Source organism: Acanthochromis polyacanthus, chromosome 22, assembly GCF_021347895.1.
Source record: "Acanthochromis polyacanthus isolate Apoly-LR-REF ecotype Palm Island chromosome 22, KAUST_Apoly_ChrSc, whole genome shotgun sequence".
NCBI lineage: Eukaryota > Metazoa > Chordata > Actinopteri > Pomacentridae > Acanthochromis > Acanthochromis polyacanthus.
Genome location: NC_067134.1, coordinates 16,047,308 through 16,074,772, shown reverse-complemented (window position 1 = coordinate 16,074,772; position 27,465 = coordinate 16,047,308). Strand labels below are relative to the sequence as shown.

At 40.6% G+C, this 27,465-nt stretch overlaps 1 protein-coding gene across 4 annotated transcripts; it reads right to left on the bottom strand.

Annotated features, from left to right (window-relative positions):
* Positions 1 to 7,935: 7,935 nt before the first annotated feature.
* LOC110971731 (OX-2 membrane glycoprotein-like) lies at positions 7,936 to 27,126 on the bottom strand. Of its 4 annotated transcripts, XM_051943147.1 has the most exons (9): positions 26,986 to 27,108; positions 25,760 to 26,131; positions 25,545 to 25,627; positions 25,314 to 25,432; positions 23,762 to 24,085; positions 22,406 to 22,735; positions 19,631 to 19,915; positions 17,637 to 17,738; positions 7,936 to 10,175 (listed from the first exon to the last, which is right to left on the bottom strand). In XM_051943147.1, the coding sequence occupies exons 4-9, from the start codon at positions 25,414 to 25,416 to the stop codon at positions 10,171 to 10,173; spliced, it is 1,149 nt and encodes a 382-aa protein (XP_051799107.1). In that variant the 5' UTR covers positions 25,417 to 25,432; positions 25,545 to 25,627; positions 25,760 to 26,131; positions 26,986 to 27,108; the 3' UTR covers positions 7,936 to 10,170. The 4 variants fall into 4 exon arrangements, with proteins under 4 accessions (XP_051799107.1, XP_022077826.1, XP_022077827.1 ...); XM_022222134.2 differs by lacking the exon at positions 25,760 to 26,131 and having other exon boundaries at positions 26,986 to 27,126; XM_022222135.2 differs by lacking the exon at positions 25,760 to 26,131 and having other exon boundaries at positions 25,545 to 25,624; positions 26,986 to 27,122.
* Positions 27,127 to 27,465: the final 339 nt, after the last annotated feature.

Sequence of the window (27,465 nt, the reverse complement as noted above, 5' to 3'; positions counted from 1 at the left end):
TTTTCTGGCCATTCGTGTACCGCATTGTTGGGATCATGGCGCTTGTCATCATAGTGATATCCATCTGTATCACACCAAAGCGAGTGTGTAAAGGTGAGAGCTTTTGATGTTTACATGGAGTAACTGGGTCAGTCCTCCTGCTCCAAGGATAAAATCTCTGGCAAACAAAACTGTAACATAAAAAAACTGATTAGAATGCTAGAAACGGTAACAATAAACATGATTGAGTGCATGAATCAGTAACAGTAACTGATCTCACCTTGTTTTCCACTGAACAGGAAAATCTCAGAGCACAACAGATCCGAGTCTCCAGCAGCATCGCCACATCTATGAAAACGATCCGTAGTCTTTCGTCTGTGCTGCAAAATCATCCTGCTAACCTCAATTTAGACCATTAGAGCAATGATTTTAGAGTTTTTTTAAAGACATTGTAACTGTTGTACGAGTAGATGAGTAACTAGTCTTTGCCATTTTGTCTTGATTGATTGGGTTCTATTGACTTTAAAATGATAAAATAAGTTCAACAAAATTTTTTCATCACTGTGTTTTACTGTTGCCTGTATGTCTGTTAGTGTTGACTCGATTATGTGTTTTTGTTTTCCTGTAAATCAAACCGCTGCAGCACAGAAGTGAAATTTCTCATTTGGAAACCGCTGTTGGAATCCCGCCGTCGACGTGCAAAATGAGATACGACTGAATAATTTAGTTTCCTACAGGTGAAAACTGCTGTGCACACACACGCATCCGGTGGAAATCTCACTATGAAATGTGATTGTCTATATTACTCTGTATCTGTTTGCATCTGTGTTGTTTATGCTCTGTTGGTGCAGATTAAAAGGATTCTCTTCTCAAGTACAGTATCTGATGTGCATTTGAGAGCAGCAAGACTGTCTACCGAACAGGAAGCAGAATTAAACCACATGTCACATCAAAGAGTAAAAACAGCATCTGAAATAGTTTTACAGTGGAAGACATCGGCCTGAATCAACGTCAACTCATCAGCAGGTTTAGAGGCTGCTTATAAAAAAAAAAAAAAAAAAAAAAAAAAAAAAAGTTTTTCGGTAAAAATGGCAGTTGCTGCAGAAATGTGTATAAATGAAAAAGTTACAACAGGCAACATAAAAAGATGTAAAGATCTAGCTGTACTTTATGGAACCTTAGTCTTCACGTGTAACTTACAGGCTAAATTAGCAAAGCTAACAGGAAAACCCTAAAAGTAGAGTGATGGTAAGTGGAACACTGTTAGCAAATTAATAAATAAAACATTAAGAGTCTAAATAAACAGTAAGAGTCTGCAGATATGCTAGCAGCTCTGTGTGGCTGTCTTTAGTCACAGAGGTGTTCTGAACTCTAAATGAGTACACATCTTAAGTTAGTGTGCTAGCATGCTAACACAGTAACCACAAACTGCAGCTGAGGCTAAGAGGATACACCAAGATTTAAAGCCTGATGATGGCACTCGATGAAAAAAGTGCATCTTCTATATAAAGCTGATTGAGGAATTTAATAAGTTGCATAGCTAGTTAAAGCTTTCTCGGCAAGACAAGATATTTATCTGCATAGCACATTTCATACACAGGAGTAGCTCAATGTGCTTTTCACAAAAAAAAAAATCAAGAATTAAAACATAATTTAAAACAAAATAAAACCCGATTATAAATACATCCATCCATCCATTATCTATACACTGTCGATAGAGTCATAGGAGGCTGGAGTCTATCCCGGCTGACTTGGGGTGAAGGCAGGGGATACCCTAAACAGGTCACCAATCTATCACAGGGCTACATATAAAGACAGACAGTCACACTCGCATTCATACCTATCGAAAATTTAGAGCTATGAAATTAACCTCATCATGTTTTTGGACAGTGGGAGGAAGTCGGAGTACCCGGAGAAAATCCACACATGCACAAGGAGAACATGGAAATCCCACACAGAAAGATCCAGGAAAGGCCGGGAGGGGAACCAGGGATCTTCTAGCTGCAAGGCGTAAATGCTAACCACCAAGTCACTGTGTAGCCCATATGAATACAATAAAAACGACAAAAAAGAACTAGAAAATATGAATGCAGCAAAATATAATAGTGCAACAGAATGCAAAAGAATAATTAGCATTAAAATTATTAACAGAACAAACAGTACAGGGAAAAGAGTAAAATGTTTGTGTGATTCAAAAGGTCACCTATGAGCACATGACAAACAGAAAGTTTATAACCTGGATTTGAAAATAGGAACATCTGGTGCTGACCTCAGTTACCGTAGTAGCGTGTTCCATTTGTGTGCAGCAATAACAGCTAAATGCTGCTTCACCGTGTTTGATTTTAACTCTGGGCTCGATTATCTGAACTGAGTCAGTGACTTACAGGCCAGTAGCAGAACTTTAAAATTTATCCTATGGCTGACCGGGAGTCAGTGTAAAGACTTTAGAACTGGACAAATGTGATCCGATCTCTGTTCTGGTCAACACTCGAGCTGCGGCTGTTTATTGCTCTTTTGGGGGAGTGAAGTCAGAAGGCCGTCACAGTAGTCGAGTCTACTGGACTCTTCTAGTGAACTAGTTTTTAAAAACTAGCATGATTAGCAAGCTTATAAGCAAAAGGATGAAGTTCATCAAATAATCACTAAAAAGCATCCCTTTGAGAAAATTCAATTCTGTTGATTTTGCCAAACCTAAAGATGCAGCATGTAAAAGCAGTGTGACTGAACTTGATTTATTTTTGCATTTCATCACTGGCAAACACGGCTGGTACACTTTTGCGCAAGTTGAAGGTGCTAATGAATTCACTTCAGTCTTGACATGATTGTCACCACATTTCAGGAAGAATGGCCTCTAAACGACAGGAAGCTGGCTAAAATAGCTGAGGCTAACATGCTAATATATCAGGCTGAATGCTCTTCCTTCCATTATACACACGTGGACAAAATTGTTGGTACCCCTCAGTTAAAGAAGGAAAAACCCACAATTCTCAATGAAATCACTTGAAACTCACAAAAGTAACAATAAATAAAAATTTATTGAAAATTAAATAATCAAAATCAGCCATCACTTTTGAATTGTTGATTAACATAATTATTTAAAAAAACAAACTAATGAAACAGGCCTGGACAAAAATGATGGTACCTCTATAAAAGATTGAAAACTATTTGACCAGAGTGACATGATTAACTCAGGTGTGTCATTTAATTGACATCACAGGTGTTTCCAAACTCATAATCAGTCAGTCTGCCTATTTAAAGGGAGACAAGTAGTCACCCTGCTGTTTGGTGAAAAGGTGTGTACCACACTGAACATGGACAACAGAAAGCGAAGGAGAGAATTGTCCCAGGACATCCGAAAAATAATTATAGACAAACATCTTAAAGGTAAAGGCTATAAGACCATCTCTAAACAGCTTGAAGTTCCTGTGACAACAGTGGCTCATATTATTCAGAAGTTCAAGACCCACGGGACAGTAGCCAACCTCCCTGGACGTGGCCGCAAGAGGAAAATTGATGACAAATTGAAGAGACGGATCGTTGGAATTGTATCCAAAGAGCCCAGAGCAACCTCCAAAGAAATTAAAGGTGAACTCCAAGGCCAAGGTACATCAGTGTCAGATCGCACCATTCGTCGTTGTTTGAGCCAAAGTGGATTTCATGGGAGACGACCAAGGAGGACACCACTGCTGAAAAAAAACTCATAAAAAAGCCAGACTGGAATTTGCAAAAATGCATGTTGACAAGCCACAAAGCTTCTGGGAGAATGTCCTTTGGACAGATGAGACCAAACCGGAGCTTTTTGGTAAGGCACATCAACTCTATGTTCATAGACTCAAAAACCAAGCATACGAAGAAAAGAACACTGTCCCTACGGTGAAACATGGAGGAGGCTCAGTAATGTTTTGGGGCTGCTTTGCTGCATCTGGCACAGGGTGTCTTGAAAGTGTGCAAGGTACGATGAAATCTGAAGACTATCAAGGCATTCTGGAGAGAAATGTGCTGCCTAGTGTCAGAAAGCTTGGTCTCAGTCGCAGGTCATGGGTCTTCCAACAGGACAACGATCCAAAACACACAGCCAAAAACACCCAAGAATGGCTGAGAGAAAAGCGTTGGACTATTCTAAAGTGGCCTTCTATGAGCCCAGATCTGAATCCCATTGAACATATGTGGAAGGAGCTGAAACATGCCATTTGGAGAAGACACCCATCAAACCTGAGACAACTGGAGCTGTTTGCTCATGAGGAGTGGGCCAAAATACCTGTTGACAGCTGCAGAACGCTCATTGACAAATACAGAAATCGTTTAATTGCAGTGATTGCCTCAAAAGGTTGTGCAACAAAATATTAAGTTATGGGTACCATCATTTTTGTCCAGCCCTATTTCATTAGTTTGTTTTTTAAAATAATTATGTTAATCAACAATTCAAAAGTGATGGCTGATTTTGATTATTTAATTTTCAAAAATTTTTTATTTATTGTTACTTTTGTGAGTTTCAAGTGATTTCAGTGAGAATTGTGGGTTTTTCCTTCTTTAACTGAGGGGTACCAACAATTTTGTCCACGTGTGTAACTTGCGGTCTAATTTTGTAAACACAAAAGCCTTCAACAAGAGTGACAATTGGCTGAACACATGACAAACTAATAAACATCCTAGCAGCTTTGAGAGGCTACGTAGGCCCAGTGGTGCTTTGAACAAGGTTGAGTGCACATTTTGTTGCTAGAATGTTCCTACTGTTCAATATTTATTTACAGTATTCAGACAGCTCTTCCTAATCTGCACTTTAATAAATATAAAATATAATAACAGAATATGAATGCAGTCAGACCACAAGACTTGGTACTCCTGATGACTGCTGAGGTTCTCCTTAACAGACTAAGATTTGCAGCTTCGTGGTAAAGTATTTATGAGTTTCAAATCAAAAAAATCTAATCAGTTGTCAACTTTCTGGTCTGGATTACTCATGTAACCACATACAGAGGAGGCCCAGGTGTTACAGCACGTTACAGCAGACAGGGAGGGGAAAATGTTGCTCATCACGAGATCACAACTCTCTCCCACCTTGATTTCAGGAAGTGACACTTTTCAGTTCAGACTGAAACCAGATGCAATCTGAGAGACGAAAAACCTGAACGAGAATTTCCAAAAAACATTTCTTATGAAATTTGACTCTAATCAAAATGCATCAAGTCTGAAACTGCAACCACCTCAAAAAAAAAGAAAAAAAAAAGAGGAAGTTAATTTAATATATTTGAAAATACAAGATTTATGACGCGAAGCCCACAGTCTGCAGGGACATTACATTTATACTCAATAAGCAGCGCCTTTGTTTAAAAGGCTGTGAAGTTATGATTCCGTGGCTGTGAACAGAAAATCTGATAAAGCTTTCCATCATAACCCTTAAGAAGCATCGGAAGGTGGAAGAAAGCAGCTGCAGTCGCACCACAAAGTGCATCGAATTAGCGATTAAGTCGGCAAAAGCACAAGTGAAAACTGATTTGTGGAAAGAGTGGAGGGTGAGTCGTAGACGGGAGGGTTGGGCGAGCAGTTCGGGGCGGCACGAGGCAGCGTGGCCTGTGGGATGTGCTGCCTCTGCGGTTTAAAGTGCTACAAGCTGACGTACATCGTCTGCACAATCTGGCACATATGCACACGCTCACTACCAGAGGTGCTGCATCGCCCACCAACCACAGTGTCACATGTGTAGGTAAAGAGGTCTAATGTCCCTTTGGGGGTAAGAAAAAGCATGTGAGTGGGGTATTACACTGTGTACTCATTAACTGTTACTTCTGGTAGAGTGGAGGTGGGGAAATTGTGCAAAAAGATTTAATTTAGGGAAAAACCTGACAACTTTCACTTTCAAGGTTGGGGTTACACAAGGTTGACATCTAGTGGCGTCAAAGCAAAATTGCTTTTTAACCCTTGTGTCGTCCTGCAGGTCAAATTGACCCGTCTTAAAGGTTGAAAAAAAAATATTTTTATGTCCACATTTTCGGGAATTTTTTTTTGCTGGAAAAAAAGAAACGTTCAAAAAAACGTTCAAGAACATTCACAAAAAAAATCAACCAAAATCCAGCGAATTTTGCTGGATTTTGGTTGATTTTTGTGTGTTCTTAAAGAAAATGTTAGAAGTTTGTATATATATATATATATATATATATATATACACACACACACACACACACACATGTAATCACTTCAGATAATTTGAGGATTTTTAGTCATTTTTTTGAAAATATTTACAAGAATTTTCTTGCCAAATTTGAGGGATTTCTTTAAAATGAAACTTTTAAGGAATTATTGGAATTTTCTTTCTGAAGGTTTTGCTGAATTTTGGGATTTTTTTTCAGACAGGGAAACAATATTTTTTGGTGCTGGTAAAAGGTCAAAGACAACAGGAGAGTTAGACAATCTATGTTGGTCACACAAGCTGTGGATGGATTAATAAATCTCGTACAACATCTACAAAGGATGGTGAGTGGAACTATTATTTCCGAGCCGAGTCACTCAAACCTTATTAGCAGTTTTATTGCCACATTCTACAGTAAAAATCACACCCTTTCCTCCAGATAAGCTGCTTTTGTGAACATATTTGCTTTAACAGCCTTAAGGTCTCTGATAAACATCAAAATGAGACTGGCGGAGGCCCTCAAGTCAAAATAACTGCCCACCCTTTCCTGCCTTTGTGAGGTTTAAGGGTGGAAAAAAAAAAAAACGATGTTTGGAGAAAACACTACAGTGGTTCAGTTCAGAATGGAACAGATTTTAATCAGAAGATGTTTATTTAAAAGTCAAACATCCACCTCTAAAGGAGGGGTCTGTGACGTCACTCATCAGACACTTACACCATCTTTAGATCTTTACTCAAAGTTTCACAATCATCATCATCTTGAATCATCCCATGATCTGTCCATCAGTGAGACATGAGGAAGCTTTTTGGATCAAATCGATAAGAAAAGTGAAGCCGACTATTGGAATTATTATGACCTGGATTGAGTTTAATAAGGATTCAAGAAATCGCAAAAAAACCAAGAAAATTAGAATGACTTGAGTTCCAATAACTTCTTAATCCTCTCAATCAAAGCTCCTTGTGAGCATCTTATTCTGGATCCAAGTTAAAGTGCTGTTGGACTCTAATAATCTAATGTAAATGCAATCTTTTTGGCATTCCAGTTTTATTGTTTTAACCTTTTCATGTACAGTAGTAGTACAACAGCTAAACTTTAAAACATCCTCACCTCTGTGCTTCACTATCAGGACTATGCATTCACTGTGGCCAAGCTTCTCTCTTTTCATTTAGCATTTTTGATTTAGAGCGAATTCTATTACATTTTAAATTTACAGGATAACATTTTCAGTAAATTAGCACACTTTCGGGTGCTACCAAGTTCCTGTTGAAAAGAAAAGAAACCGTGATTGTGGCTTTTAAAGGTAGGCTTCATCCTGTCACGTGTACCTCACTGTGAGCGTGAAACTTGACTCACAGCTGACTCACTTAAATAATACCTGAAACAACATTAGTGGGGCTGGACGTGCATTCATCTGAAGCTTTAAGCGTTTCTGTTGGTTAGTCATATAGATCGTTGCTCAAAAATAGGCACGAACGCGCCGTTATCCACTCTGAAGGTCTGGAAGTGAAAAAGCGAAGTCACTGGAGTGGGCTGCGGAGGAAAGGAGTTTCCTATTGTGTAACTTTCTGGTGAACCAATCATACCACCCACAGTCTACACACAACACCAGGGAACAATGTGCAAAGAATCCAGGCTGGTGTGGAGAGGTTGGTCACAAATTTGTAAGAAAAAGTAATAATGAGAAATCTGTAAACAACAACAGACATTCTTTAACCCACTCTGATTTATCTCCTCAGCACCAGGGTAGAAAAACAATTGTACAGATGCTGAAGACAGTAAATGCAGCTCAAAAACAATGCTGGCACAGAAAGAAAAATAAAACAGCCGATTAGTTTCTTAACCTCAGCAACTGTATTTATTAACAATTAAACCTTCTCTTTATATATACAGATAACTGGCTTTACTCTAAAATAAGATGTTGAGGTTAATCGTTATTAGAATGTTTGACTTTTTCTACAAAAATTAACGACAGTAACACTGTACAAGAGCCCAAAGAGGCGTATATTAATACTTTCCCAAAGAAAAGGTAACACTGGTGTTTCCTACAGTTCAGTTTGGAGAATACTGTACAGCAATGCAAACGTACGTACACAAAATGTCACAAAGAAAGGAACACCTTTAGTCTGTCTCACGCACATATAAACAGTGATTCACAGCTGCAGCTTCATCTGCACGGGAACGGTCGGGGCAGCGTTAACACATGCAGGTTACCGCTCGACCACCTTCTCCGTCCCGCTGCAGCAGCTATAAATAAACCTTTCATTCTTTCCCACTCAAACCTCTTTTTCAGGGTGACTCACTACAGATTTTAGCCTCAGAGCTCATGTTCCTGTAACTCAAAGTGGATTCTCTTTTAATCATCTGTCTTCTCTATTTGACAACCACAAGCAGACGCTGTTCAGGTGACGCTACACCCTCTGTGGCGGACATGTTGGTGTCCCACAGCCATCAAGCGGTGTCAAAGAACAACTGATGTGGTACTGAGTTCTGAGCCCCCTTTGAAGGTCCTCAAAATGTATTTCCTCAGAAATGAGAAGCCAAAGCTAGAACAGTTTGGGTTATTTTGGTTCCTTGTTTGGCTTCAAATTTTAAGAATGAGCAGGCTTTTTTGTTAAAATCTGAAGACGCCTGCAGTGCTGCCAGGCGCTGCTATAAATTAAATCTGATCAAACTGAAGCTGCACAATAACCAGATGACGATTAGGTGACTTTTAGCACGTTAAATTATCTAACGACATCTAAGCAGCTTTGATTATTGTCGTTAGTTTTAAACCAAATAGAAAAAGCTTTGAAAAATATAAAAAGTGTGTATTGGACTGGTAGCTAATCAGTCCCCTGCTGATAAGTAATTTAGTTTTTAATTTAAAGGTCTCACATTGTTCCGCTTTTCAGCTGCTGAAATAAATTACATGACTACCCCAGAATTCGTATTTCCATTTTAAGCTCACAATGCTGCAAAGACTGTTCATTTCACCATGACTCCTGGTTTTAGCTCCATTCTGCAACAAGCTGCTTCAGCTAAGCTTCGGCTGTCCACGCCTCTTTCAGGAAGAAAACTCTCTCTGCGTCTATGATTGACAGTGCTGAGAAAAGCAGTTGAAGGCAGAGAAACGACACAGTCCATGAGACCAGGACTTTCTTTCTCTGACCTGTGGGGATGCATTTAAACTAATGGCAATGTTAGCCACATTAGCCGCACAGTGCCCTAAGGACTGTCGTGACATCGCCATTAATAGTAAGATTTCTCCACTGTGTCTTCCCTAGGTGCTGTGAGTGTACAAATACTCTTGTGTTCACTCTTACAGCCAACAACAGAACATTTGGTGCATTTTGCTCGAGGCTGAAACATTTTAGAGTTAGCATGAGCACCTTGAGGAAGTAAATAAACCTGGAGGACTATGAGGAAGCAGCTCATTCTGAATCAATCATCTGGAAGCAGCAGCAACTTTGAGTTATTGGAGCTATCGGTTCCTCAGTTGGCTCGTAGCAGCTCAGTAAAATTATTACTAGCTTCTAAAGCTAGAAGGCCATTTAGTTTTTTTTGGAAGGGGGCTTGAGGAATAGCAGAAGGGAATTTCTCCATATTGTAACAGCTTTTAATTTAAGTTTATCACAAACACAAAACACAGAAAATCCATTTTTACTATATGGGATCTTTAAGTTAACTCTACTGAAGCCAATATTAACCAAAAATGTAAAACATATATACAATTTATCACAGTGTTCTGATCAGCGAACCGATCAAAGTTTGCTATTAGAACCTGTACAGGGCAGAAAGCATTGTTTTATCCCAACACTGGACCTCCACTGTGCAACAAGATAGACAAACCTAACTCCACTCCAATCAATGTGGCTGCTCTAAAGTTAGTGTAATATCTAGCATTAAATAATGTGGTTTTATTTGTGTTTGCTTTGTAGAAAATGTGTTCGTTTTTGCTCAGCTCGTGGAAGCAGAAGCGTTGACTCAGTCCTTCCTCTGCACACTGAGCTGGAGGCCACGGTGCTGAGCAGATAGGTCAGGCTCTGAGCTCCACTGGACCTTCATCAAAGCAGCCGACACCAAATCAGTCTGGACAGAAAGAAAGAGGGAAACACAGTCAGCTGGTCAGCCTGCCACTTTTGTGCCAAAGCCAACAGAAACTTTCCACAACATTTCCTCTCTCATGTTGGATTAATCACATCATCCTTCCTTAGCAGTCTGTATGTCTCTTTATGGCATTCCTGAGATTATCTGTAATATGTAGACTAGTCCGACAATGAAAACTTTTACCAACAGAAATCGGCATTTAATTTTTCCTTTTAGTCCATAATGAAGTTTAATTCACATTTCCACAATGAAACAAATGCACATAAATTCAGTAAATAACACAGAAAATACTTTGTTATTGAATTTTTAGGCCACATAAGGAACACTGGACTGCACTGTCGCTTTAACAAGGGTGACCAGTTTCAATGGGAGGGACTCACATGCACTGACAGACACTTTGAAGCGTTCATGTCTGAAATGGCTGTCAAAATAAAAACAAAGTTCATATGGAAACTTACACAGCAGAAGAATGATATGTCTGCTATGGACAAAATTATTGCTCTATAACTTGCATCCTAAATAGCCGTTTGTAGTTATATCAAAGCAATTTTTTATGCTGAATATCTGACAAATTGCACCTTTAAAGGCTGTTACTGCTCATTCAAAGTGACATTCCAACCAAGCCACTGACTTTGTTAGCTTAATGCTAATATCAGAAAGCTACCATACTGATATTTTCAGGCTTGTTTACCATGTTTAATATCTTTGTTTAGCATGCTAGCACGCTAACATTAACCAAATAGCAGGACACACAATGCACGAGAGGTTTGACCTGATAGTGAAACTCCAGGAAAAGTCATGATAGGACAAAGTGTGATGCACAAAATTTCATGGTAATCAAGTAACACTTGAATCATTTCACTTTTGAGAAAAGTGCTGCACAATAGTACTCTAGCCGACAAATACAGCAGTCAGTTTGATAGCAATACTGCACTGTTTGTTCTTTTACGGTCCTTTTTTTAATCAAGACAATGGTAGCAAACTTTTTGAACTGGCTCCATGTTACAACTGCTACAACTTCAAGTACAAATCACCCACTTTTACTCAAGAATTGAGTTAGATGTTAGTGTATAGCTTCTCTGCAGTAGCAGCCAGTGAAGAGTTAGAGTTTCTCAATGCTACATTATGCACTGACGTCGTAGTTACTCGATATATATCCCACACAGGAATGCAAGAAATAAACACAACAAGCACCTACACGTCTCACACATACTTCATACAGATCCCCAAAACGCCCACTCACATCCAAAGAGACCACATACGCAAAATAATGAAACATTGCAGGAATTCCAGAGCCATAATTAAGTGCCGGCCACACCTCAGCGTACATGTGGCAGCAATGCGAGTCATTTAGAGGTGGCTCACTTGGAAAGTCAATAGTACTGAAGCTGAATCGACGAAAAAGCCAATTAGGGCCAGAGTGACAAGTTAACTCTGCTGTTTGACGTCCTGGAAAATCGACACTGCAGAGGCTGATGAGCTTCACGGTAAAGACAGTCACTTTTTGCAGCGTAGTGACCAGCAGGTGTCACCTCTGTCATATTGGGAAGTTGCGTTTGTTCCCTTTTCCTCCCTCTATTCTCCTAGGAGCTGTCAGTTCTGCGGTGATTCAGGCGTGTTTGTGTGCCGGACCGGATGTGGTTCCTGCCCGTTGCTTCCTGCAGTGCCGCAGATTGAAAAGGTACCTCTTGCTTTCATGAATAAAAAAATAAATCTTATCTGCGATCGGCTCACTGTGACCGCCACACCTTTGAGTTCATACGTCTCCGCCCGGCCACGCCAAAAGTCATGGAAGCACCGCCGCAAATAGACCAGCAGCACTTTCCTGGAAGAACCTCAGGCCTTGACCCTTCTTCCCAGATGGGACCACAGCAGGCAGGAGCTGAATTAGGCCCTCTGATTCAGGAGGGAACCACGGGGGCCTATTTGTGGTCGCTTCAGGGTTTCACTCCAGCCGCAGACATCACAACTCTTTATTGTGTCCACAGCGGGTTTCTCTGTAGCTCAACGTCTCAGAATTTGTCAACACAGAGCCTGCTGCAGCACACTAGAGGATTTCCAGCTCTGCCACTAAATCAGCGAGGAAGCATGGAGAGTTTTTTTTTGAGGCCAAGTAAATACTAAGGAAAATTCAGTGTTTACAAACCCATGCAGAAAGCAACAATTTTCTCTCTGGTGGTGTCTAAATCAGAGATAGTTTTGGATTTGAAGCCTCACTGTTAAAGCATTTGAGCTACTAGTTTAGTGCAAAATTACACTAAAAGCACTGCAATAGTTTTTCTCTCAGCATTTTGGTCAAAAACTGATGATAATAGACATTGGTTTATTTCACTGAAGGTGCAACATAGCAAGATTTATTTCATCAAACAATTATATGCAGGGACCAAAGTCATACTTTTACTATGGGTGTTGAAATCTAAGCTTCTCTGTTCTATGTTTAGGCAGTAAGTCCATGCATGATTGAGCATGCGAGTCCCTACTTTAGAAAACTTTTCCTCCATTAAACCAGATCAATGCAATGGAAAAGTCAAAGTGCCATCTAACTTTTAGCTGGTTTATCTCTGTTATTTACCGGATTTATCTGGTCTCGTGTACACTAAAGATACTTTCAATTCATGGTATTTATTCCACATGTCTCATTAAAGAAAAACCCAAAAATAAAGTGTGTGCTTTATCCAGATTCCATTAAAAAAAATAAAGGAAAAAAAATTCTGCACTTCTTAGTACAACAGAAAAACAATTCATGATCCAGCGGTGATAAAAGAAAAAAAGTCACCTGACAAAAATGTAGTGACTTTTTGCTGTACTGGGTTGAACTGTAGGTTGTGTTTATAGAAAGTCAATAGTTTTTGAAATTTATGGCATTCTAACTTTATTATATTGCACAAAATACATTTTTGAGTTCCCTCTACTGGAAGTCACAGTTGTGCCATTTCCATAGTGGTACAGGATTTATTGCAGTTTTTAAAAAAAAAAAAAAAAAGCTCACAGTGAGTAACAAGAAAACGTAGTGTTCACTTGTAGTCATAGCTACAGTGATGCCATGCCACAGAAATCTTTAACAAATCCATGGATTCAGACTATAAGCCGCATCACTGCCAAAATCTACTCACCAAGTCCGTACGTCATTTCTGACCTTCCCTGAAAATTTCATCGAAATTCATGAATCAGTTTTTGAGTAATGTTGCGAACAGACAGACAGACAGACCCTGATTGTCACATAACTCCGCCGAGCCTCCACCTCCTCGGCGGAGTAAAAATGTGACAGTAGCAACAAACTGCTTGAAGTTCAGAGGGTTAAGTTATGGGTTACATCCTGCAGAGTCCTGCTGAAGATTAGCTGCCCTTCTGAATGTTTAAGAACCTGTTTTTGTCTCAGAATGTAACTCTGGTAGTTGCTGATACTGAATTGTCAAGAAAATAGAGGTCCAGTTTTTTGTTTTCGTCAGTTGGCTGAACTGATCCTTGAACTAAGCTGAACTTTTGTCCTCATGTATCACTGCCAGCTGCTAACTCATGTCCTGTACATCACTGTCTTACATTATTCATAGAATTATGTCTGTGAAGCTTGTGTTAAAAAGGGTTTGAAGAGATCAGCACCAAATAAGGACATGTAGACACTGTGTCAAAGCTGAACTACAATCTGAGTCCCATCACAGTAAACGCCTGTGTTTCATCCAACACTTGGAAATACAGTATGCGTGTGTCTGTACAGCTGAGTGTGAGAGGCAACGTTGTTATCAACTGGGCAGGATTTCAGCTTCGGGCTGGTCGCTGCCCCCTCATCCAGCCCCCTAATGTCTGTCTGTTTCATTTTCATTCGAAGGGATTAGACGGAGAAAGAGGGTCTTTTCTTCTAGCTGCTAACTCAAGACAATCAGCACAGCCACTTGTTATTCTGCTCAGGATCCGCAGAGATGGAAAGCTCTGGCTTTTTCATGCAACGGGGAAAGTCTTGAGGAAGCTATTTCTGGAGAAAAATCTATTTTTGCAGTGACCCTGCTGCAATCTATGCAACATCTCACACAATCAATCACATACCAACGGTGTTGACACCCAACCAAACACACAAATCAGCTTAAATCGACAGCATGTGGGTCAAAGTTGGTTCTGGAACTCGACATGATGAAGTAATGAAAAGGACAAAGTTTTAGTGAGCTTCCATCTTCAAGGAATCAGGAAAATGTGAACACGTGCTGCCGTTTTCTTACTGCGCTGAAAAGCAAAGACAAGGGGGAGTTGAAGGAAAAAGGGAACACTTTAATCACTAGAGCGTCTGATTCACTTTTCTATTTAATGTTTTATAAAAATAAAATCCGGCAGCAGGCGTGTCAGGAAAAAAATGTGGAATGCTAAAAATAATTTAAAAAAGTGAAAATAAACGCAAATATCTATAGATTTTAGCTAATTAAATACAGTAGGAAAGTGTAATTTTACGATCACACGTAAAAGAACAAATTAGGATTTGTAAAATTACAGATTTTTGATGTGAACACTATGGACAATTGAAGCCTGTTTTGTTTTTGTAAAGTCAACATGTAAATTAATTTGGCGATTTTACTAAATGTCATCTGTAACCCAGCAAAACATGGAAAATCTGTGAAACAAACACTGAAAAATGACTTACAATTATACCCTTAATACACAAAAACAGGTTTCTTCCAAATAAATATCTGGAAAATAATATTTTTTTGATGATTCAAATACAGCAAATTAGTTGAACTTTACAGTCAAAACTTTGTAAAAGAACAAATCATTTTCAAAAATATAGATAGTTGATGTGGACGTTACAGTTTTGGTCGATTTTTTTCCCCACAATAAACATGAAAATTAGGACTTTTTTTGCAACATATCACCTGTAACTCAATAAAACAGGGAAGATTGGTAGGAGGCAAACTATTTTAATTCTTAATATTCATAATTTTTCCAGCAAATAACACCAATTATTGATGTAAATACAGTAATGATAGTGTAAGTTTACAACCAAACAAACAAACGACCAGTTATTATAGTCTAGGTTCCTGATGTTGACTTTAGGTACAGTTTTGGAGGTCAGCAAGTAACTTAATGCTTTCTTCTGTGATCTTCTTAGTAGTTATCTTTAATTTCATGACACTGGGAAAAAAACAGTAAAAAAAATTTCAAATGTTCTTTTTTTTGCACTGTAAGGGTTCTTTTGTTTGTTCGCGTGGCGCAAAAACCACTATTAAAGCAAAAATGTCCATTGCTCAATCGAGAGCAGCCGTGTGACCATCCTGACCTCGACATATCAGCTCCTGCTTTTGTTTTCCTTCCTTTGCGACTTGTTTTGGCCAGAAGGAACATCACATTTAGCCAAGGCTTGTGGCACTGCAAGGTTGTTGCTCCCCGTTTCTCCTTGGCGTGGGGAAAATTTATGATAAACGGGAAATGGGCAGCGGTCCACACGCCCTATTACGCTGGCACCACACTGTTTCCATGACACCCAGAGAGGACTGTGGGTAGAGGTGTTAACAGGAGCCGGAGGAGTGTCGATGACACCTCAGTGTGGAAAATAGCTGCGAGTTGACCTTTTGGGTGTGCTTTCTGGTCACAGAGACATTTAATCAACAGTTGAAACACACGAACTTCTCACATTTACTGTATTTTTCAACTGTGAAGATGTTAAAGTAGATTTTTTTGTTTTATAGTTTTTGAAAGCTCTTTTGGTTGTATAGGCACCTCGGACAGCCGGACCATTCTCTAACAGAGACAGCACTGTGTAGAATGGTCTGACTGCACCTCATTATCTTTCCACAATAGATCAGATAGCTGTCATTGTTTGGCAGTCTGGCTTTAGTTTTTATTTGGCTGCATGGTGGTGGTATCACCATTATCTCTTAAATTGAAGCACATAGAACATCGTAAGGAACAGCTACATCCAGGAGCTAACAGCAACATTTCCCTTTATTTGGAGTCATGTTTGTCTACTAAACGCAAGTATTATATTCACAGCTGCAGGTTTCCATCTCAGTAAATAGCTACTGCAGCTAATGTACAACACATTTTATGACATATTTCTCTTCTCTTCTGCCCTATTCTTTTCATCTAAAGAGATGCATGCTGCAAAGCTGTTTCAGCTCGGTCCACTAACTCTTAATGTGGCTCATTAGTTGCTAGATGTGCTACGTTAAGTAGCTGATAACTTTTTCCTCTGTTTGATGGGAGCGTACAGTTTTTAGAGTTATTTCTGGCTGATATAAGTGAACCAAAACACTGATGTTGCAGGGTAGAAAACCCAAAACACTGACCTAAAAGATGATAAGTAGCTGAGGAGTGCTGGCGGGAACTGCACAGTGATTTTTTTGGATTTGTCGCAACAACCAAGCTCTTAAATACACAAGCAGTCGTGTGATTTGTTGCTAGTTTAAAAATAAATAATAATAGCAGCTTTCGAAAGGACTTAACAGTAAACAAGTTTTATCAGACAAAAGCTGGCTGTGCTGCTGTAGTTCTTGGAGGTCGGCTTGGTGTGCTAAGGCCCATAAAATCTCAGGATGTTTTCTGTTTATGCAACCAGAAGAAATGTGAACACTTCATCACGCTGACAACAATGACAAGAGGCACTCAACTCTTGGCCACCACAGCAGGCCACAAGATAAACACAGCACTGCATATTAGCGCAGTGTTTTTCTCCCATGATCCCGCCATAGATAAATGCCAAGAGCAAATTTTAAACTGCACAGGGCTGTCTTTTAAATGTCACCGCTCATTTCTGGAGTCGTTTCTTTAACATATAGTTACGCAGTCCCTCCTTAGAGCTTCCCAGAATAGTCTACTGCTGATCTTCGAAGGAATTGCTCAGTGTTCTTCACCCACGTTTTCCTGAGCTACGAGGACTGAAACTGGCGAACATGAAGGGGAAACTACACTTTCAGATCCCGTCATAACTGCAATATAGTATTTTTGATGACATGCGTTAATTTGCTCATATGCACTTCCTAAAATGCTTTCGGAAAAACACCAAAGATCAGTCGGCGCTGTGCCCTGCTGCTGCATTTTAACAGTTCTGAGAGTGTTTAACCCTCGTGTCGTCCTGCGGGTCAAAATTGACCCGGTTTAAAATTTGAAAAATAAATATATTTTCACAGTAAAACTTTTGATGTCCACATTTTCAGCGAAATTTGTTACATTGATATATATATATGGAATCACTTTAAATATTTTTAGGGTTTTTTTTGAAAGATTTTTACTCATTTTTCAAAATATTTACAAGAGTTTTCTTGCCAAATTTGGGGGATTTTTTAAAAGAATTTTTTTTCCAGAAATTTGGGATTTTTTTTTTGCTGAAGTTTTGGATTTTTTTCCAGACAAGGAAACAATATTTTTTTGTGCCTGTAAATGAGGACAACAGGAGGGTTCAGTTATTAAAGTGGGGTAAATGTGAGGCTTTTCTGGACGTGAACCTGCAGGTTTGACACTCACCGTCGGTACAGATGAAGCACTTGCAGAGACACACACAGAGGCAGAGGAGGAGGACGGCTGCTACGCCACACACCGACAGCAGGATGACCATAGCTGGACCCACTGCGGCACAAAAACACACAAATTACCCCCGAAGCACGGTTTACATTGAAAAACATGACATCTGGACTAAACATGCTAGCTGATGTGACAGCAACGGTTCACTTATTCAAAAAAATAATCCTTCCCGTACGCAGTGACATTACAGGATTCAGGACCCCATCAAAGCAGCCATAATTACCCGCGATGGAAATAGAAATGCACACGTGTCGAAACAAACGCATCTGTTCTGCTGCATCTCAGCATAAGGATCGGGAGTATAATTGGTTTTAAACCACACATTGAGAAGTACTTTTACATGGTAGAGTTTACAACAGATGTGTGCGATGCTAAACAAATGTCCAATGATGTAAAGTTGGATCACCTCACAGTAACTGCATCATTTCTAAGTTGAACAGTAGTATTTGCTTGTATGTAACATGAAAACTAACATGTTTATGCAATGCAACAAAAGTCATTCCATCTTTCATTTCTGAGATCTAATTTTTCCTCGATTTTCCGTAACATTGTCATGTAATATTCCTTCTCTGTAAAGCTCAACTGTCAGCCAGTGTTTTCATGCATCCACAGACATTCATGGTGCATCTATTAATGTCCACTGTTTACATTCACGTAGCCCCAAATCATCACAGTCATACCTCTGTGCTTCGCTGTCAGGACTACACACTCACTGTGGTCATCCTGGTCAGGTTTACACCAAACAGCTTGGACTCCATCTCAGCCGAGCAAATTCATCTCTGACCAAAGAATGTTCTCCAGTGTTCGTCGGGCTTCTTTTCATGCATTCATAGAAGTTTTTTTTGCAGTTTTGTGGCGTGGCGCAAAGCAAGGGTGCTTTTCTTGGACATCATCCATAGAGGTTCATGTTATGTAATATCTCTCTCATTGTCTGCGCTGTCACAGAAACTCTGATTTCCATTCGGTAACTTGTGCCAAGTCTGGAGCACTGGCCCGTTTGTTTCAGAGCTAGATTGTGCAATGGGTGGACTGTCCATGGCATCATTTAAAAAGGATGACCACCGTAGCTCTGATTAGTGGTAGTATGACATGTTCTGTACCTCCTGTTGTAACTCTGTTTTACTCTGGTCATCTTGCATCCTTTCCCATCTTTGTGAAGTCTCACATTCAGATTTTTCAGTTCTTTGTAATTCATTTCCATGTGGAGTCATGATGCAGACATCCAGATAAAAATCAGCCCATATATAAAGCTGAGAAGGTTCTGGTATTCATAAGTAATTTTAGAACTGTGTTCTCGTGAATAGGCTGATTGAAAATCACACCCGTTTTGAATTCTGTTCAATGATGACTTTTTTTTTTTAAGTTGTGTATCACTGATCAAGATGTGTCGACTTTAGTTGCATTGACTTTTGACTATGGTGCCTGTATTTTCAATATAGTCTTTCTAAAGTATGTTTTTGAATGCTCAAAAAAAAAAAATAGCCTTTTCTTCAACTTAGAAATAATGCAATTATTGAGAGATGATGCAACTTGAAATCACTGTACACTGAAGTGATTTCGTAATTACTTCTGTTGTGGACTGTATGTATATTAATAGTATGTAAAGTACCGTTCAAAAGTCTAGGGTCACTTAGAAATGTCCTTATTTTTGAAAGAAAAGCAGTTTTGTTCATTGACGATGAATTAATCAGAAACAGTCTACAGACGGTGTTGATGTGGTGAATGACTATTCTAGTTGGAGGAGGCCCATTTCCAGCAACCACCCCTCTGTTCTAATGCTACATTGTGTTAGCTAATGGTGCTGAAAGGCTAACTGATGATTAGAAAATCTTTGTGCAATTATGTGAGCACACGAATAAAAGTGCAAGTTTGATATGTACATATTCACAAATATCTCATCTTTCATAAAAACTCAACATAATTTACGAGCCCCTCACCATTTGTGTTGAGCGACAGTGTCACAGGTTTGTCCAAACCCTGGTGGTGCACAATGCACTTAACGTTAAGGTCACTGAGCATCCCCGGTTGGAAGAACAGTGTGCTCGTCACTATCGTCGTGCCGTCGCCCTGATCGTAGGTCGACAAAATGGGCGGTCCAAGCGTTTTGTTTTCCCCGCCGACGTTCCACGTGATCTCTGCTGCAGGTCTGGACTGGGCGGTGCAGTTGGCCTCGGTGAGTCCAGCAGGTGAGGTGACCTGGCTCACCTCTGGTTTGGGTAAAACTGGGGAGAGGAAGGTTGGGATTAGCGGCTACTTGTGTTGCTTTTGTTTGTTTGCCTAATACACACAACAGACCTCCGTGTCTAAAGCACATCGCCTGTCTATCTCTGTGCCCTGAGGACATGGTGACAAGTCCGACAGACCGGCCTGGAAACAAAAGCCAGACAGACAACAGAGGCAGAGCAGCTTTTACCAACTGTGTGTGTTTATGTGTGTGTCTGGATCTTTGGTTCCGTCAGTTTGGACAAAAGCAAAGCCTGTTTAGCAGAGCAAGAAGGACATAAACCCACACTGAGGCCTTGTGTCTGGGGAAACAGTGAACCAGTCATCCCCTGGGCTCCATCCCAAATTAATCACCCCTTTCCCCCTCAGTGAAACCCCTCCCTCATTATCACTGCAAAAAACCACACACAGGGGAAGATCAACAGTCACTCACAGTCCTGGAACGTTTGCCTACGGCTTCTGAAAGTCTGAGAGTGCTTACTCTCACTTTGCACCTCTCTGGTGCAGCGACGGGAACCAAGAGGACGAGGTTAAGTGTTGTCGGGGGACATGAAGCACCGTCTCCAAAACAGTAGTTTAATGAGCCACTCCGCTCACCTCAGGCCCACTGTGGTTTGTTTATACACTGCGCTTCCCTTTCCTGAGCTCTATTTGGGGCACATGCACTCACAGTAACACACATTTCCTCTCAGCTTAGAGTATATCTAGAGTACAGTATATGTCAAGATCTTTTGAAAATAAGCCAGGAAGTGTGAAACGGACCCTCAAACATTTAGAGACTACAAATCTATGGTAGTAACAGTAATAAAAACAGGAGTAAAAATCCTGATTTTGACCAAAAATATAGCAAATTGGGACCCCAGAAACTAAACCAAGCATTCATTTTGTGGTCAATTACATGATTTATATTCCATCTTCGAACAGACAGATCAGATTGATCAGAAATTTTTCTGAAGGTGTTAAAAAGTTGCCTGGAAAATCCAGACTGACTTTATTCATGTATTAATATAAATACAAATAAAGGCAGTCTGGCACTGTGATGATAGGAGACGATTTCAAAAAGGAGGGGCTAACGAATGCAGCTTGAACGAGAAAGAACCAATCAGCGTAACACGGATATGACGCACAAACAAATCGACCTTGAAGTCCATGTAGTCCAAACAACAATAGCATGCAGCCGAGAAAGCGTCGCGGTGAATGATTACTGCCGTTTTTGTCATAAAAATCTGCGCAATACATGGGGTACTCTCAAGTACAACACTTATTTTTGAAAAGGCTATGCAACAAAAGACTCCTTCCGAACGATTAGCAGTGTTAGGAATAACTTTGTTAATGTTTGTGTTGGTTACGGGAGGTGCGTAGGTGTTTTATGGGTAATCCAGGCGCTGAAGATGACACAGCATTAACTCCCGCCTCCCGTGCTATGATTGGTCGTACCAAACTTTCCCGGGAGGGAAACGCGATTCAATTCGCCCAATGCCAAACTGATTCTCCTGTATCTCCTAACATGGAGCTTACATGGAGATTCACTTTGGATTTTCCAAGCTAGTTAAAAAGTAACTTGCCAGTTGATGTTTTTACAAAATTCATACGTGACATTTTTTGAAAATTTAAGGGTAAAAAGTGAATGATTGAGTTGAAATGTTTTATGAGACATAAGGGCAAAAAAAAAGAAAGGTGGTCTTAAGACAAACCACTCTGCTTTTTACACGTTTTCATCATGGCGAATTACTTTGTTAGCATCCCTCTGTCAGGACACCGAGCACTGAAAGTCAAACAATCATCAATGCTGTTTCAGGAAAGCAAAATTTGGTCGTATTTAGGGCTCATTTTGGACAGAAAGATTACGATCCCCATGTCTTTGCTCTGAAGTTAGAGTCACATGAGACTGACAGCTTTTACATTTTCTTTGGTGCTCACCATCGCTTCAGCTCCTGCATCAGGGACAGACAACAGCAGGAGGAATGAATGGATGTGCCAGAGATTCAGCTTGGCAAAAAAGTAAACCTTCTTTTATGTTTGCAAACTTAAAAATTAGTTTGATCCATCCTACACAACTGGTGCCAGCTGACCCTTGTGCATCAGTAAGTGTCAATACTCCAGTATCATAGTTCAAATACTGGTCCTGATATGTGCCAGCAAACTGTATTGTCCTGGGATGGAATGTTAGCTAATGTTATGAAACTTTAACAAGGCAGTTGTACTTTCTTCTCATCTTTGTCTGTTAAACGCTTCCTGTTAAACTCTTTGTGACGTCACATTTGAGTTGTGATTTTTGAACTGCTATAAATGTTCAAGCTTTACACAGGGAGACATTTTTTTAAATTCACCGGGGTCGACATCCTGCAGGTTGCTACTTCAAATGGGCTCCACATACTGCTTAAAAAACCCCAGAGTGGTTTTCAAAACAGGGTTCTAGCTTACAGTAATTCCTCCAGTCAGTTTCTAGTTCACATGTAAAGGACGACAAAGGGAAAAAGACATCTCACCAAAAACAGAGAGGCAGGCGGTGGCGCTCCTGGTGCCATCCGGGTAGGTGTGGAACTCGCAGGTGTAGCAGGCCTCGTCCTCGGTCCGGACCGGCTGGATGGTCAGCTGGGTGTCTCCGAGGGTTCGGCTCAGGCTAACTCGACCCTTGAACTGCTCCCTTGTGTCGCGGTGGCCGTGTTTGGCGTACGAGGCCACGGTGGTGGTGTCGCCTTGCTCGGCCGTCTTCCTCCACAGCACCTGGCGAACCCTGTCGGGGAGGCTGTACCAGCAGGACAGGGTGGTGGGCTTCCCGCTGACAGCAGTCTTATTGCCCTCCAGGTGCACTTTTCCTGGTAGAAAGAAGGTGATTGTGTGGTTAGATCTTGGTGGTTTTCTGCTGACAAAATGCAGGTTCAGGGGTAAGATAAAGGAGGCTGGCAGTTATAACAAATGTGTGTGCACATTCTACAGTAACCACAGGAAGCAGTGAAGCTAACAGGGTGGGCGGGTTTCTCTCTCCTGCTGATCTGGGAGTTCTTACTCTGCTACTCTCTATTTTAGGGTCCTTTGGGAAGCTGTGAGTAAAACAAACACTGTATGTGACTTTAATTTGAAGAATGCGCCAAAACGACTTGAATGTGACTACAAATAAACACAGCTGCACAAGTCATGATGAAAAAAAGGACAAAAGTTGAAATGTCAGGTGGAAACGCAGCACTGAAAATGCAAATTTTCTATTTAAGAAAAGAGAAGCAGGGAACTATGAGCCCTTTGAACTAGAAATCTCCATCATTTATCAGAGTAAGACTATTAAAACCCACAAGTCCCTCAGCTGAGACCAACAGTCACATCACAAAAATTCAGGATTTTTGGCTGCGTCTAAAACAGATCACATAGAAAGTAAGTATGGAAAAAAAATGAAGGGGATTAAGAGGAAATAAAGCATGGCTCAAAAACAGTACATTCAACACTATCTAGAGCTGATATGCAGAGCATCTTGAAAAATTCTGTCCTTGTAGAAGTTGTAAGTTTAAAAAAAAAAAAAGCAGTAAAATATGTACAGACACCATTGCTTTTACTGTGTTAACATCTGTGGAACCTTGGCAAAATGCTTTACGTCTTGATGCAAGGTTTTTTTTAATGCTTGTAAAGCCAATATTTAAAGAATTTTAACTTTTTACAATTTAAGGCTGCATAACTTTGTCATTCTGCACAGAATACATCTGAATTCTCTCCTTTTTCATGAGTGTTCTGTTTCCATAGTCTTGTACATTGCAGTGAAAAATGAACCACAGGAGCAAAGAAGTGCCCAAAAACTGCTTGGAATTGCGAAGGTTGAAGGAAGGAATGCACAGAAAGCCCTGCTAAATGCTCACCGGTGACGCTGATGCATGTGGAGCCTTCTTGCGGCCCTCTGGGGTAAACGTCAAAGATGCAGCGGTAGCAGCCGCCGTCATCTGGCCGCAGCCTGTTGATGGTGATGTAGCTGGCGTCGTTGTGCGAGGCGGTGAGCTGCACGTTGGGCTCTTGGTGGCTGACGCGGACCGGCTTGCTGGGCTCGTACGCCAGCAGGACCTTGGAGTCCCTGTTGAGCCAGCGCACCTGCCGGATGGAGTCGCCTGCCGCTGTGGTGAAGTTGCAGCTGAGGGTTAGCGGACGCCCCGCCTCTGCTGTCAGACTGGCAGGAGCTACGACCTGACCTGACGTAAAACACAAGCAACAAGGCAGCTACAGTCAGTCACTGAAGACTTATGTTAAACATCAGAGTGGATACATAAAGTCCAAAAATGCAGAGCAAAAAGAAGTATTTAAACCCCATGAGTCAACATACCACTTAGAAGGTGCGATCAGAAAGTTCAGAGACTGTACCTTTACAAATCAAAACCTGTTTTTCATTTTAATTCAGTCGTCATCCCAGTGGAAGTACCCTCGTTATGCAGCGATACAGGCATCCCAGCTTGTCTGCAATGCTTGTGACTGCTACAAAATTAATGTCATTTTGGGGAAGAGGAATAAACCACAAGCAGTCAAACCTGATGAGCAAGGCTGGTGGAGAGTGAATATTGTGTTGATGATGTCAAAAAAGACTTGCGTCAAATCTTCTTCCTCAGAACACTAAAGGAGAACTCTGCCTTGACATTCCGACTCTGGGAGAGGAATTCCCAGTGAATGTTGAAAGCAACCTGAAGCACCTTGTCCGATGTTGACAACCACTGGTCTCCTCAAAAACTGCTGTTTCTTCTCTTGATGGTAGCTGCAGACCCACCTCTGGTCACCAGATGTTGATCCCCAACATCTGTCCACAAGCCCTCATGTTGATAATACTGTGTCGCTCGGTCCACTAATTCCTGACAGACGCTGCTCACACATGTTGCACACATGTGACGTGAACCACCTACAGTCCCAGAACCTTCTGATCGCACCATAATGTCGCAATGAAAAAAATCTGGTTCTTCATTGTATTTGTAGCAAGTCAAAGAGGAGCTACTAAGATTTATTTGAGCAGAAATAAAGGTAAAAACCATTCTGATATGCACACGTGTCCTGTAATCTTTCCCGTTTAAACAAAATATTGAATTACTTTACCTTACGCTATCAAATCAGAGAAAGTTTACACACAAAATCCAATATAGTTGAAATAGGTGAGCTGTCAGATAAGTGCAGTTATACATAAAAAAAAAACAAGACTTCTCTGAGAAATGTAGTTGATTTGAAGTGCAAAGTTGCAGGTTTTTGTAAGTTTAGCTCATCAGTAAATGTGAGTGGCTACTTTCAAACTTTCAGAACCAAAGAAACCTCATCTTTGGGATTAAACTCCACGGTTTTTACGCATGTACATAGCTGCCAGATCCCTGCAATCATCTCATAAAAAGGATCTACAGTCCATTAACAAAAAAAAAAAAAAAACAACAACCACCATTTGGATACCTTTCGTTGCAGAGATGGTTCCTACGATCCAGAGCAGCACACACAGGGGGAAGGCAGGTCCACACATCGCACACCGAAGCAGGTTTACCCACCGACCCAGCATCACATCCAGGCTGCAGCTGTAAACAGCATCAGAGAGCTTCAGCAGCTTCGACCGCAACCTACATTTGAACTGGAAACCTCAAAAACAACCAGCAGAGTGTGAATCAAGCAGCTGCTTTGCACTCGTACCCCGTCAGCTGTCCAGTGTTGTGACTTTTTGAGCTGCTGCTGGTCAGCACAGTTGTAGCTGCATCTTACTGGCTCGCTGGCTGCTGTGGGTGAAGCCAGAGGATGACATTAGCAATGACAGCAGCGCAACACTAATGGCGCCCTTTAAAAATCCCCTTTAAAAGTTGTCAAGGCAATCTTTGAGAATCAACAACAACAAATACAAGAAACATCACCTGGAGGTCTAAAGAAGGCTACACATGTTAATCCCCAGCGTGCCCCTGGAAGCCAGCAATTATCTATCAACACAAACAAGCTTCCACTTTAATGTCTAGACAGCTTCCAACGCAGATTTCTAAATCCAAACCCAACCTCAGAGAGATTAGAGTGGTGATGATGCAAGATAGCCGAGAAGGCGTTAGTCATTCATGTGATCACAGCATGAGTATGTAAGTGGAGGGTGTGTTATCAGAGCAAACAGCAGCAGAAAGATGCAACTGTTAATCTGCTCCACAGGTCACATCAATTTCTCTGCATCCTGGACAACCAAGGTGGAAGCAGCAGGAATCAGGCGTTTGATCCGACTCTGAGAGCGAAGTTTAATGGACCTAGCGGGAAAGAAAAACCCACCTAAACCACAAGACAGACCAGGTCCAGACCTAAGAGCTGTATGGGCATTATTTGCTCTTTTACAGCGCCAAGCATCTGGTTTCAAACACAGAATCTGCTCCTGTTGGGCAACAGTTAAATCGCTTTTCCACTCCCAAAACTCGCCTGCTGTCTGACTGGGTTGTAACGGCCAAATGTGAGTCAACAAATCAGTCAACTCGAGCACCTTTAACCTCCTGGAACCTTTGAGATTTTGCTGCGTCGATGCCATTTAACAGAAATGTCTTCTGGCATTTTGTAAATATCATGAACAAACCAGGCTGCCAAGCTAAAACCTAAAAAAAGTTCTGCTCTACATCCAGATGTGCTCCAAACAGTTTCTCCACAGCCTCAGCAGATGGATGTTAAGCTACATATGATTTATTAAAACAGGTTTACTGAAGGAAAAAAAAAAACGCAAACTTGATAATCACTTTCACATTTTTCACACAAACCAATTCTGCGCATTTGGTCACTAGAAATGAATAATTTACTGAAAGTGAAGCATAAACATTTCTACAGAGGCAGCTTTTTAGAAAAATTTGGAACATTCATGGCAGTTTTAGCTTAAACTCAATCTAAGTTAATAGGAAGGAACAAAACTTCTGTAAGTAGCTACTTACAGCTTTTTCCACTTTGAAGTGTTAAAAAATGACAACTGCAGTTGGATTTACATCACTGGGTTATGTACAAATGTGCAAAGAATTAGTTGGAAAACTACACAACTGTTAAATCTTTATCTTATTTCAACACACTTATGCTTTGGACTTTAATTGTTGAGCTGTTTTTCAAGACAGAAAGACAAAAGACTCACCCACTGACAGATGAAAGTCCACAAAGCTGACTCCAAGGATCTGAGATGCTTCCAGCAGTACAGGTAACGAGAAACTGGAGGAGCATAGTCCACGGTTCACACATTTAACTGTGAGCCAGCTGTAGAGGAGTCCCTGCTGCTTCGATTCACTCCGATCTTTGCAAACAGTTGTTCTAGAGAGAAACAGAGACCTCCAGCGGCCAAACGGTGCAACTGCTGCTAAAAATCTGCAGCAGAGAATCAGGCTTTTTTGTTGGAGTAAATCACATTATTTTCATGCACAAAGTGAAGGTTTGATAGCTCAAGAACTGCACCAAATATGTCAATAAGTCACCAAGGTTTACTGCTGGTCTTGCAGATTGTGTTTATCTATTTTTACAGATATATTGTACAGTTTTAGAGGCATAAAATAAATATCAAGTCAGACCCTGAAGTCAAAATAAAACACACAGAAACAGCTTTCAGTATTTCTGCCCCACA

Bases quoted from the DNA above. Each gene is read 5' to 3' on its own strand.
- LOC110971731 (XM_051943146.1), bottom strand. From the start codon at position 27,089: ATGTGTGAACCGTGGACTATGCTCCTCCAGTTTCTCGTTACCTGTACT. The intron at 24,086-25,313 runs GTATCCAAATGG...GTTTTACGTCAG, and splicing joins AACCATCTCTGCAACGAAAG to GTCAGGTCGTAGCTCCTGCC. The intron at 19,916-22,405 runs GTGAGATGTCTT...TCCTCTCCCCAG, and splicing joins CGCCTGCCTCTCTGTTTTTG to TTTTACCCAAACCAGAGGTG.